This window comes from Gobio gobio (assembly GCF_949357685.1).
Source record: "Gobio gobio genome assembly, chromosome: 6".
NCBI lineage: Eukaryota > Metazoa > Chordata > Actinopteri > Cypriniformes > Gobionidae > Gobio > Gobio gobio.
Genome location: NC_137102.1, coordinates 15,064,262 through 15,078,394, shown reverse-complemented (window position 1 = coordinate 15,078,394; position 14,133 = coordinate 15,064,262). Strand labels below are relative to the sequence as shown.

General features: G+C 37.3%; 1 protein-coding gene across 2 annotated transcripts in view; it reads right to left on the bottom strand.

Annotated features, from left to right (window-relative positions):
- Positions 1 to 1,132: 1,132 nt before the first annotated feature.
- The window catches only part of mfsd12a (major facilitator superfamily domain containing 12a), a 17,230-nt gene continuing 4,229 nt past the window's right edge, over positions 1,133 to 14,133 (bottom strand). The window contains exons 4-11 of one of the 2 annotated variants that reach the window (XM_079820140.1): positions 9,435 to 9,641; positions 8,849 to 8,941; positions 7,772 to 7,864; positions 5,071 to 5,241; positions 4,732 to 4,826; positions 3,277 to 3,407; positions 3,089 to 3,136; positions 1,133 to 2,183 (exon numbers count right to left, since the gene is read on the bottom strand). In XM_079820140.1, the coding sequence (XP_079676266.1) occupies positions 2,107 to 2,183; positions 3,089 to 3,136; positions 3,277 to 3,407; positions 4,732 to 4,826; positions 5,071 to 5,241; positions 7,772 to 7,864; positions 8,849 to 8,941; positions 9,435 to 9,641 (915 nt within the window). In that variant the 3' untranslated portion in view covers positions 1,133 to 2,106. The remainder of the gene's footprint in view (positions 2,184 to 3,088; positions 3,137 to 3,276; positions 3,408 to 4,731; positions 4,827 to 5,070; positions 5,242 to 7,771; positions 7,865 to 8,848; positions 8,942 to 9,434; positions 9,642 to 14,133) is intronic. The other variant, XM_079820141.1, reaches the window with a different exon arrangement.

Here is a 14,133-nt window from a genome sequence, read left to right as displayed (position 1 = left end):
TTTATTGCAAATATTTCTCATCACTAAAATGTAGTGATTCAAACTAATGTAGTGAAAACAGTGACCATATTTCTGAAATGGAAACCGGGGACATTTCCTATTTGAGTGGTCAAAATATCACTCAAATCTCATTTGTTATTATATTTTAATTAAAAAACAGGGACAATACATTTTTGAATGTTTTTGTTGTTGTTGTGGAGTCCTATTAGTATATTATTAACATTAATAAGTATTATGATTTAGTTTAGCTTTAGCTGTTTTGGCAGCAAAAGGGGACCAACACAATATTAGGAAGGTGGTCATATTGTTATGCCTGATCGATGTATATATCTGCCACTCTCCTCAGCAAGGCTGCATTTATTTGATCAAAATACAGTAAAAACAGCAATAATGTGAAATATTGTTACACTTTAAAGGTGCACGGTGTAAATTTTAGCGGCATCTAGCGGCGAGGTTGCGAAATGCAACTGTTCACAGCTCGCCCCTTCCCTTCGAAGCTACGGTGGCCGACACAGGACAAAAATGTAATGAGAGCAGAGAGTGACTGGCGCTCTGTAGAGAAGTTTGTCCGTTTAGTGCTACTGTAGAAACATGACGGCACAAAATGCAGATCTCTCTGTAAAGGGCACCCACGGTATATGTAGATAGAAATGGCTCATTCTAAAGTAATAAAAACATAACGGTTCGTTATGTAAGGTCTTTATACACCACTGAAAACATAGTTATGTATATTAGATTGCATTTCTGTCAATAGATCCTCATAAATACTACACACTGCACCTTTAAATTATAATTTATATGGCAAAGCTGAATTTTCAGCATCATTACTCCAGTCTTCAGTCACATGATGATCCTCCAGAAATCCTTTTAATATGCTGATTTGATGCTCAAGAAAGAAACATTTCTTATTATCAATGTTGAAAACTGCGTCATATTTTTGTATAAACTGTGAAACATTTTTTTCAAGATTCTTTGATGAATAGAAAGTTCAAGAGAACATTTAGAATTGTAATAGATTTTAACATTATTTAAAAATGTCTTTACTGAATAAAAGTATTAATTCCTGCAATATGCAGTCTCTATTCCTTGGGGTTGTTTTTGCACATCCTATTCATTATCACAGACACCGTATAATTAGAAATAACCACTTTTATTTAAAAGGCATTTTAAACAAGACAAGACGTCAAAGATAATAAAATACAATTATTGTCTTTTTTACAAACATCCTGGTTTTGCTGATTCATTATCACTATAATAGAATACATTTAAATTGATTTCAGCTACAACTGAGTGACAGCTTTTATGAGTTATTTTAAGTGCTTAAAGTCTCAAGCCTCACGCAAAATCAGCTGACCAGATGTTACATCTACTCACACTGACACTGCATTCCTGCTAATGGGTAACTAGTTACAAAAACAGGTTATAATGTATCAACTCAAGATACAGGAATGTCTGTTCATAAAGAACATTTATTCTGTTCAGTAAATCATACGAGCAGAACACATGTCAGTTATAGGGGAAAAAGCACATCATTGGCTCTCTGGTCCCTAACAGCAAAAAAACATGTATCACATGGCTTTATATGCATCATTCAAAAAGATCAATTCTTCCCTTTTCATGAATTCCCTTATGGAAAAGATAGATGGAATCATGCATCCATCATAGCATGTGCGTCTTGCATTGGCCTTCATGGCAGGTACATAAATAAATTCCCTTATTTTCATAGATTTGATTTAAATAACAACTAAATTTATAATCATAAATAAAAAAATAAACATGACATAATGTGCATAAAAAAGTTAGTCCCTTTATAAAGTATCTGTCTATAAAGGCTGTTCGGTTAAGTGAGAACTAAGAAATAAGAAACAATGACAGAAAAGATGAGCAATATGAACTAATCACGTCTAAAAATGAACCTCACCACATCTTTGTCTTTAGTGAACACAAGATGAAACCTGTATTGTAGAATGTGGATGCGATCGCTCTATAGACTTTAAAATATTGGCCAGTGTGAAAGATTATTCTGAACCAAAACCTGATTTTTAACTCCAACCTTCACCACTGTGACGGAAGTGTAGACCTGTTTTCCCTGCGAGTGCTGAGCGTTCAGTTGACTGAAGGCTGTTCAGAGCTCTCCGAGTCCTCTCCATCACTCCCCATAAGACCAGTCACCTCAGGCAGATCTAAAAATAAAAATAAAATCAATACAAACATTAGATATTACATGTATAAGTTCATGTACACCATTGTTCAAAAGATTGGGGTGAGTACATTTTTTTTTCTTTAAGAAATCAATGCTTTTATTTAGCAAGGGCTAATTAAACTGATCAAAAGTGACAGTAAATGTTACAAAAGATTTATATATATATATAAAAGCAGCAACTGTTTCCAAAATAAATAATAAGAAATGTTTCATGTACAGCAAATCATCATATTAGAATGATTTCTGAAGTATCATGTGACACTGAAGACTGGAGTAATGATGCTGAAAATTCAGCTTTGCCATAAAAGTGATAAATTACATTTGAAAATATATTAAAATAGAAAAGTTATTTTAAATGTTAATATTATTTCACAATATTAGTGTTGTTGCTGTATTTTTGATCAAATTAATGCAGCCATGGTGAGCATTAGCGACTGCAAAAACATTAAAAAGTATGATCCACCCCAAACCTTTGAACAGTAGTGTATAAGTATGAAATCAACCCTTTATTGTCTGCCAAACAAAAAAATCCCTTTTAAAAGGGGTCATATCATATTTTAATTATGAAAAATAAAATCCATTTATAAATGTCGTATTTTAGTTTATCATAACCATTTTCCATCTTCTTCACCTCAGCACAGGGTTTGGCAAATTTTCCCACATATTATCATTAGTTCTTCTGGGGTTTGGAATGGATTTAACTGGATTCATTCTGAATAAATCCAACAAAAATTGACACAATCCTTTACCTCCAAAGAAGGAAAACTGACCTCATGATATGACCCCTTTAATTTAAAGGTGGATGATTGATGTCTCTGATTGTTTTTTGAGGAGAAAATCATTGAGATTCCTGACTGTTATTTCAGATGCTGACATGGCCCTCACCCTTAAAGTCTTTGCTGTTTATTGAACTGTTATGATCTCGATTAGGTACTGAAATACAAAACATTGTGTCAGCCATGAGGTGAAGAGGTTATTGAGTAACACTATTAAAAAGAGTATGTCAAAAAGGGAAGTGCATGAATGAAACAAGTGAGAAGTAAGTTGTGAAGTTAGTTAATTGAGTTTCTTACAGTGCACAATCTTTATAGGCCAGATGAGGATCGCGCAGAGGCTCAGTGCTGCTAAAACGGCCACTCCACCGGTGACGATGACCATGACATAGTGGTAATACCACACACAGTCAGGACAGCATACCATTGTGCTGAATGAGAGAAATCCCACACGTAAACAAACACTTTAATTAAAATTTAAATATACATTTTTATATCAAACATCTTATATATATATATATATATATATACACACACACCTAAAGGATTATTAGGAACACCATACTAATACTGTGTTTGACCCCCTTTCGCCTTCAGAACTGCCTTAATTCTACGTGGCATTGATTCAACAAGGTGCTGAAAGCATTCTTCAGAAATGTTGGCCCATATTGATAGGATAGCATCTTGCAGTTGATGGAGATTTGTGGGATGCACATCCAGGGCACGAAGCTCCCGTTCCACCACATCCCAAAGATGCTCTATTGGGTTGAGATCTGGTGACTGTGGGGGCCATTTTAGTACAGTGAAGTCATTGTCATGTTCAAGAAACCAATTTGAAATGATTCGAGCTTTGTGACATGGTGCATTATCCTGCTGGAAGTAGCCATCAGAGGATGGGTACATGGTCATAAAGGGATGGACAAGGTCAGAAACAATGCTCAGGTAGGCCGTGGCATTTAAACATGCCCAATTGGCACTAAGGGGCCTAAAGTGTGCCAAGAAAACATCCCCCACACCATTACACCACCACCACCAGCCTGCACAGTGGTAACAAGGCATGATGGATCCATGTTCTCATTCTGTTTACGCCAAATTCTGACTCTACCATCTGAATGTCTCAACAGAAATCAAGACTCATCAGACCAGGAAACATTTTTCCAGTCTTCCAATTTTGGTGAGCTCGTGCAAATTGTAGCCTCTTTTTCCTATTTGTAGTGGAGATGAGTGGTACCCGGTGGGGTCTTCTGCTGTTGTAGCCCATCCGCCTCAAGGTTGTGCGTGTTGTGGCTTCACAAATGCTTTGCTGCATACCTCGGTTGTAACGAGTGGTTATTTCAGTCAAAGTTGCTCTTCTATCAGCTTGAATCAGTCGGCCCATTCTCCTCTGACCTCTAGCATCAACAAGGCATTTTCGCCCACAGGACTGCCGCATACTGGATGTTTTTTCCCTTTTCACACCATTCTTTATAAACCCTAGAAATGGTTGTGCGTGAAAATCCCAGTAACTGAGCAGATTGTGAAATACTCAAAAGTGGGTCAAAGGTCAAAGTGCCTGAATAATTTTGGTCACAAATTTGTATCAATTTTACTGGTAGTCCACTGTATGAAGAATGTTTTAATAGATCACAGTTTACTTTATTTTGCCATCCTCATTTCCATAAATTAACTATAGTGTCCTGCACCCACTAGTAAAAAATTATAGTCTCACTCACTTTACATTCTAGTATGCGTTCATGAAGGCAAGTACACACTTACCGGCAGGGGTGTAGCGCCTGAATGATCATGACTCCCAGACCATTAGCCACCTTGTCTGTGAAGCTCATAGCTCCATAAACAAAAGCCCCACTTTGCTGTCAGGAGGAAAAGAGAAGTCATATCAATAACGTCTTTAAAAACTAATTTTAGTTTCGGGTGACTATTTTAACACTTCTGAAACTAGTCACGTTGAAGCACATGCCATTTTCACTTCTGCAAACATCTGCTTTTCTTACTGGTTCAATTTTGTTACAGATAAAGTTGTTAATTAAAACAACAGCTTGAAGCGGTTTTCTGTTCGTTTTTGGTTACTCAACACTGATTGATATCAACACTTACTGTCTGATCTCCTATGAGTTCAGCCGTCATGGCAAGCGACATCACCAGAATGGTGGCACACCCCACCCCTAGCAGGACCGATGCCCCGTACACCTTTTCTCCCATGTGTGTGTCCAGCAGCACCCAATAGGAAAACGCCAGAATCAGCAACAGTCCCAAAAAATAAGTCATCTATAAATAAGGAACAAGGAAAACTTTAGTGTAAACAAAAACCTTCTAGCATATTGTATCAACTTCCAATACTATACATGAAATTGTCTAGTGAATTGTTTTTCCTTTCTTTAATTTTCAGATGATCCTTTGAAATATGGATAGGCGAGAACAGTCTAGAGCGAGGCCTCAAGATGAATAGATAAGACACAAAAAGCTTTAAATAAGCTACACAAAAACAACTAACCCAGGATTTCTAATTTGATTAACCACTTCTCTTTTTTGAAGAAGAAGAAGAAGAATCTGGGTTCGACTCTCTTGAAAAACCTTGATATATGGGGTAGCTTCATTTTAAAAGTATCATTTCCTGACATGGAAAATAAAATGTTACAATGCCATAGTCATTTTAGAATTTATATACAGTTTTCCTGCTATGCCAAGCTTGAAAATGTGACAAGTGCTGGCAAAATGAGTCTGAATGCGCACGGGCTAATTACGAGTGAAAACAAAACAAGCAAAACATTTCAAAAATTAGTTCATTAAACCCTCGTCCAGCGATCACAATGCTCCAGTCCACATCGTAATTAAACATCTAAAATTATCTTCAGTTGTATGTTTTCTGAGGGGTGTAGCTTCCTAAATCTTTCCTTTGTTTTCTGAAAAACAAAATCCATGAAAAATTGCCGTTTTTCTCTGCTCGTTTCTCAACGACTTTGGTATCATTGTAAAGCGCAGCATTACAACTTTGTGCATATTCGTAGCGAATTCTCGATGGCATGAGTCTGAACAAATAAAATGGGATTTTCAAACTCATGCAAAACTATCTTACTTGTGCTGACTGACATATCTGAAGCATGCGCCCAAAATATTTGCAAAAATCCTTATGCAGTAAATAATGACCGACTGTAACAGTCAATGCATTATTTAATAAGGACATTCCGAAGGACATTCAGCTCTTAAAACTTGTGGAATCCATACATTTTAATTATAATTATCTATGTTAATTATTTATAGACATTACACCCTGCTTTTAAAAGTCATACATACTCTTCAAATATCATTTAAAACTTTATAAATATCAGGGCTACAAGAATTAGTTTGTAATGTTTTAATTCCAAATGCTATATTTTGTGGCAATTACAGCAGGTTTACAGCAGTTTAAGAATAGAAGGGAGGTATATTAAACTCTGGAATAGCCGGTCTGATAATATTCGGGGCTCAGACACACTCTCCCCTGTAAATCTAGATTAAAGATGCAAATCCAATGGCGGCGTTTCACAAAAACCTAGGGTATGGCATGAGTCCTTCAGGCCATACAACAACGACATTCCCAAATAATTACATTATATCTAAACAAAACGTGGACAAAAATCCACTTAACAACAATACAAAATCACTGCAAATACTGAAACAGCCCTAAGCCTTCACTGTGGCCTAACTAAACACGACACACGAGAAAAATTATCTTTTCCATGTTAATCAGTTTTTGTACTAACCAGCCGCAACATCGATTCACGAACGATTCTATTTTACAAACAGTTTTTATTTCTATGCTGTTGTGGCTGGAACAACAAAGTATGACAAGTGCAGATTATGTGCTTTATTTAATGAGTTTTTTTAGAGTTTGAATATCATTTTTCGTGATCTTTAGTATATAGCCTTACTGAAAGCCACAATGGATAATTCACCTCAGATCTTGAAAATAAAATTAAAGGAAACAACTGTGCAAACTGTCAACTCAAGGTGAACAAACAAGTGTATTCTATGATAATAAAATAGTTTCAGTTACTCAGTATGTATTTTTCATGCTAAACTGGTGTAAGATTTAGGAATTCGATACTGTACTTTATTGTACTCCATTTTGTTGTGAACGCAGTCAGTGCACTTGCAGATAGAGCCCACCCACATGCTCTTCTGATTGGCTGTGATTTTGGAATTTTGATCTCGGGTCGAGTCTGGGTTGCCGCTAAAAACCTTGTCGTATCGCGTCTGGTTAGGACACGCCGTTTAAATGAGCTTTTCAAAGCTGCAACGGAACTAACGAGCAGCATAATGAGCGGTTTATTTCCCCTGCTTGTCTGAATGCCATACTCTGCCATACGTAAACACCGCCACTGCTCATATCCTTGCATTTCAGTTATATCAGATCAAAATGCGCATGACTATCTATTGCTTGAAATGTTATTAACAGCAGCTACGCTAATTGTTTTCCATTTATTTTTCTGTTTCTACCTCGGGATGCCCCAGGAAGATTTCTAGCACTAATGCAAAATGTAAAAAAAACAGCCATGGATGCACATCAGGTGTGTGTATTACGCTCCCATCTGTGTATTTAAATCTGTAATTGACACACCTCCAACTTAAAAATCAAGTGTTTCCTCACTGGTAATTATGACTTTATGGTGGCGTTTGTGTGTTCTCAACTCATAAATAAGATCACACGTATATGACACAGCAATACCGACTGGTATTGTTAAGCACTTCCAACGATGGGAAGAGTAATTATGGCTTATATTTCAATCAAAAGTCAGAAATGCAAACTCATACTCACGCATTTGCCTATTCGCTTGCTGAGAGGTTTCATGATAAATGAGGAAACAAAGCCACTCACGAACATGACCAGGGGAATGGTGGCTATGTACTTCTGCAAGACAGAGGATCAAAATGAGATCACAGTCTGTTTTCTTTAAAGGGTTAGTTCACCCAAAAATGAAAATTCTGTCATTAATTACTCACCCTCATGTCGTTGGACACCCGTAAGACCTCCGTTCATATTCGGAACACAAATGAAGATATTTTAGTTGAAAGCTGATGGCTGAGAAAGGCTTCAGATAGGCCTCCATTGGCATTCAGTACATTAATACTCCCAAGACCCATAAAAGGCACTTAAAACGTCGTTACAAAGTCCATCTCACCACAGTGACTATACAATAATTTTACGATGAGACGACAATAGTTTTTGTGTGAAAAAAATAAATAAAAATAACACCTTTATCCAGCTTGTTATTGTCTTCCGTGTGTGCCTCCACAACGCATGCGCGAGAATATGACATAGCGCCAGCGTTTGGGAATCCATGAAATGCACACTTAAGCCCCATTTTGAGAACTACGCTGAGACCTAAAGCACGATCAATGTAGAATCCAACAGCTTAGACACGCGCGTCTTCCTCTGCTTGTAAACAAATCCCTTCTGGGTCATGTGTCCGAGCGCCGGATCTGCGTCATATTCTCGCGCATGCGTCGTGGAGGCACACACGGAAGACAATAACAAGCTGGATAAAGGTGTTATTTTGATTTTTTTTTGCGCACAAAAACTATTGTCGTCGCATCGTAAAATTATTGTAGAGCCACTGTGGTGAGATGGTTTTAACGACGTTTTAAGTGCCTTTTATGGGTCTTGGGAGTATTAATGTACTGAATGCCAATGGAGGCCTATCTGAAGCCTTTCTCAGCCATCAGCTTTCAACTAAAATATCTTCATTTGTGTTCCGAATATGAACGCGGAGGTCTTACGGGTGTCCAACGACATGAGGGTGAGTAATTAATGACAGAATTTTCATTTTTGGGTGAACTAACCCTTTAATGCTTTTGTTGCCGAACTAGGTGAGAAGTGAAGTCGTTTTCTTACCTTTGGCAGCAGTAGTGTGTAGGTGAGATACATGGAAATGTATGTTTGTGACAGGTTCACTATCAGTCTGGTGGACATATAAAGTAAAGCCACCTGAATAGAGCAGGGTTTAGAGAAGAGATTACATTTCTCAAGTCAGTTATAACAGAGAGTTACTAAATACTGTTTCCTGAACATTTCCACACCACTGTGATTAAGTGATAACCTGTAGCCGGTTGCATAAACCGTTAAGACTAGTCTTACAAGTTAAACATCATTTTTTTTCTTTAAGACTGTTCATAACTTTTTAAAATCAGTTTCATAAAAACATAGACTGGCCTAATTTGATACGAAAAGTAAGACTGAATGCCACGTGCCTAACTGCTAGTGGTTCATACTAGATCTTAAGACACTGTCTTAACATAATGGCTTAGTTTATGCAACTGGCCCCTGGTGTTTCAACTCACTGTCAACAATGTGACACAACAATGTGTCAATTACAGATTAAAATACTGTGATTAAGTGATAACCTGGTGTCAAATTATTCACAAAAGCGGAGCATTAAATGACATGCCAATGAAGAGTAACATGGGTACTGGCTACTAACCTGGTAGAATGATGGCTGTCTCAGCCAATGCTGCCACTGCAGTGGGTTAGTGGGTAGGGCCACAGTGGCGTTGTGAAGAAGTGGCTGGCGCTCCCCAGGACTAGAGTCATCCTCTTCCTGAAGGGGACGTGCCCCCTTCTCCCGTGTGCCCAGGTGAAACAGCAGCGAGAACAGAGCCCCAATGCACACCACTACAAGACTTAGATTCTGAGTGTGAAAAAAAAATTACTGCATGAAGCTTGTCAGAGCTGTTCTGTCCAGGGGTCCGTTCTTCGTACCTCGCTTAATACATCTGAGATGATTAGACAGATCCCAGATCTTTTAATCGTGATAACTGATCTCTGGCTAATTTGGTTCTTCAAACGAATTTGCAGATTGGATTAAAATATCTGCATTAAGTTATCTAAGAATACTGCGCGTTCCTGTGTTCACTGAAGAGGGCAGATGCATAGATACTCGAAACCACCATCAGCAATGCAGCGATTGGCTGGCGGCAAGACAGCAACGTAATGACATCATATAATTAAAAAAAGCCACCTGGCAAAAAACATATTAAAAAAGGAAACAGCCAAACGACCAAACCAACATAAAAGTTATTAAAAATAAATGAAATGTGCACAGTTTTTATTATTATTATTTATATTCACAATTTTATAGTATTTGTACACCCTTTACATTTTTATTTCAAAGTTGTAATTAGCAATTTATTTAATTTTTAATTCAGATTGAAGCCGATTTGTTACGTGACAGCATTAATTAAAGTTTCTTAAGGGTCAAGATCAAGTTCTCTGCATCTCCTGCGCTGCATCAAGCCATCCCATAATATCTGTCATTATTTAAATTAATTCAGGCTCAGAGTAACTGTACAGCATAAGTGTAAGACTGATGTGATAAAGTAATTATTCTATCAAAAATAAAATCTCAATTAAGTGTCTGGCTGTGTCTATATAATATTAAACACAACATTATAACATTTTCAAATACATTTTTATATTATTATTATTATTATTATTTAAAATTATTATTGCCCCAGGTTCAGTAAGGAACTCTTGTATTAAAGTAGCAGTGGCTGGGACAGATTTGAAGTATCAACGCTCCTTAAAAAGATGCAATCTAATCGTGTTTACATGAAATAAGCCTGCTCCCGAGTTTACGGACCTGAGGCCCGTTGCACAAAAGTAGAATTAAGACATCCAGGATAAATGACTGAGCTGAGCTCAATGAAGCCAAAACAAGTGCATCCAGGCTTAATTGGTTGCACAAAGACCAAGCCAGGATGAGCAGACACGGATTCATCAAGCCAGGTTAAACCAATCTTGGATAGGTGAGCGCTCACGGCTCACTCAAATAGACCCGCCACCGATCACAGATTCACTGATTCACCATGGCAACTAGAGCGGCGTACTTTTCCCCGTTGGAGGCACAAATCCTCATGGAGGCATACGAGGAGGTAAAAGACATAATTAAGAAGAAAGGCAACACCGCCACAGTGATAAAGCAAAGAGAAAAAGTATTGCAGACCTCCTGAATGCGTAAGTAGTGCACAATTACACACTCACCGCTCCGCTGAAACAGCACAATTACAATCCAAATAGTTAATTCACATCTCCAAAAATGCAGTTGTACACTGATTATGAAACAGTTTAACTTTTAATTGAAATGGACAACAGATATGAGTGAAATTGTGTAAAGTAACCCCATCACACTGTATAAGGCTTTGATTAAAATTAAATTGTTATTATCAAATTCAATTATCAAATTGAAATTATTATCAAAGGCTTACATAATTACTACGCTCAGTAGTACAGTTTAATCTTAGCCGTTGTACTCTGCTTCTTATGCTGTCCACCGATTTTTTTTTTTTTTTGGCCTCTTATGATGTTTGTGCTGTATACTGTGTGTAATACAAGCTTGCAGGGAGGCTACTGCTTCCATTCATTTGTCTGTTCAGTTGATGTGTATGGATTTGTCCTGCATTTATTTCAGTGTGCAGACAAGCGGGGTGTGTTTATATATATATATATATATATATATATATATATATATATATATATATATATCTTTGAATGTGTATTTATCCTTTTGTTGTATTGTTGAGTCACTGTGTGACTTCAGTTTCGAAAGGAGCTGATGGTTTACCTGCTTTGTTTTATCCTTATTCAATAAAGGAACCTAATGTTACACTTTGTGTTTTTATATTTATATGGAATGTGTATTTTATACGACCGAGTATTAGGGCCACACTGAGGAAGAAGGAAAAAGTCATACATTTATGAGGCTGGTTCTTTCTGCGGAAAAGATGCATATTCTTTTTACAGTCCTGATACTTATGACAATGTGACGCTGATGTGCCAAAAGATTAAGTATGTCCTTGTTTGTGAAACCATACTGAAGAACAATTCCACGAAATGCCCCACAGCTGTAATTTTAACAACCGTCTTCCTCTAAAACAACGGGTTACAATATTATGACTTAATTTTTCGAAGTCTGTGACTTTTCTTTTTTTTCCTCTGTGGCCCTAATATTCTATCATTTTTATATATAGCCTTATAGTCTATGGGAAACCGTAAATTATCTAATGATAGCAACATCATCTAAAAATCATAATTTATCCAAAATTATTGAAATTATGATCACAAACGTTTAAATAATGACAGTGGGTCTAGTTATATGTGATAATGTGTAGTGGGCAGTGGAATAACTATTGGTTTCCGTTTGTGGTGACTGCTGACTGACATATGGGATGAGATTAAATAGATCCTGGAATTTAGCCTGGTCTGGAGCAGGCTAGCTCCACAGAATAAATCTCCATGGTAATTTATACCATAACATCCAACTGCCACCCTATCCAGCTTTAGTGCAACCGGATCACGGATAAATTGAGCCAGTATCACCAAGATATCCCGGCTTAATCCCTTATCCTAGTTTTGTGCAATAGGCCTCTGTTGCTATGACAGCAAGTCCAGGATGAGCTTCGAAGAACCAAACAATCCAAGATCATGCCAAATCGTCAACAATCAAATCCAGCTAACAGTTAGCGACGTACGAAGAACGGACCCCAGATTTGTTGGGTCATCTAACTTTTAAAGAGCACCTATTATGGCATTTAAAATGTTCAAAATATTGTTTTAGAAGTCCCCAACAACAGTTTTGCATGCATGCAATGACAAAAGACTTTAGTTTTCTTATATGCATTTATTTTTACCTGTTTTGACAGCGATTCTCAAATGATTCCTTTAGTGATTCACTTTTCAAAACCCCGCCTTTACGTGATGCTAATCTGCGGTGATTGGTCCGATGACCCAGTCAGTTGTGATTGGTATAGTCTGTGCCGTCTATGGTCTGTGCAGATATTTTCGGAAACGGAACGCCCATCAAAGTCTTATAGTGACAGTAATTTTTTAATATGTGTCAGGAGTTATGAATATGAAAACCGCGTCAGTACCGTTTGATTGTAATATGAGCCTCAGCTGATCTCATTCATAAAAAAACCTCCTCTATTCTCCTCAGGAAGACTCGCGACAAATCATCATCCCTCAGGGCTTTTAGTTCAAAAGTGTGCAGATGAGGAGACATATTGATAGATTCTCATATGTCTGTGTCAAATTTCTAAACAGAGGAGTATTTTTTATTCAATACTTCCTCAAAATGCGCAGATGTAGCCTAATCATGAGCGATTGAGTCTCTTATGTGTTGTTTTCAATTCATACTGGCAGCCAGAGGGCGCTCTGTGCACATGTAGTCCATGTACAGACAGACGAAGAAGATACCATGTGCCATAATAGAAGTCCATAATAAAATCTTCCTGAAATCGCAAAACATGCAAATAGAGACATTTGAAGACTAATAAACACACAATCGCGACGATGTATGGTTTGTCTTCAAGCCACTTATGGCGTTTTCACACCTACCTTGTTTGGTCCGGATTTTCAAACTTTTCAGTTTGGTCCGAATCAAAATTACAGGTGTGAAACCTCCCCCGTACCACGGTCCGGACCAAACAGAAGAAATTTGGTCCGACAAAAAGAGGTAGTCTCGGTCCGGATCAAACTGAACAAAGGTTCGGTTCGTTTCTAGTGTGAAAGCATTTTATGTATGGTTCGTACTTTCAGACCATTTACAGGAAGTTCCTGTTTATGTTTAAATATTATAATGTTATTTTTAAATTCAATCTAGGCTACATTGATTATGAAAAGTGAAAAGATGCGCAATATGTCAGAAGACAAGGTCACAAATGATTTTGAACGAAATTTTGCATGATTTTGCTTATGAACCTTTCTTTAAAGGGGCTATATGCAACTTTTTCCCCAAAATAAACGTAACAATAGCCTTTTTATTTTACCATTTATGACTCAAACATCTCCTGATGAGCATACTGACACCTTGTCCGCTCACAGTGGGTGCACCTATAAGCCTGTATCCTATTTTTCCTATTTTCTGGCGGGTCATCTTTTCCCGCGCTGTCTGCGGATGTGACGTCACCACCGCTGCGAGAGCGAGCAGAAAATGAGAGCAGTTCTGTTTTTTGGCCACAGGTGTCAGTCGCGAGTTTAAATTTCAGAAAAACGCATATAGCCCCTTTAAAGTGAATTTCGTTTGGTATAAATTGTATCTTCATTTTAATCAATGTTTCATCAGATAATTACCTGGATTTAATAAATAAGAAGCAAATAGTCTATAGCAGACAATAATCGCGGGA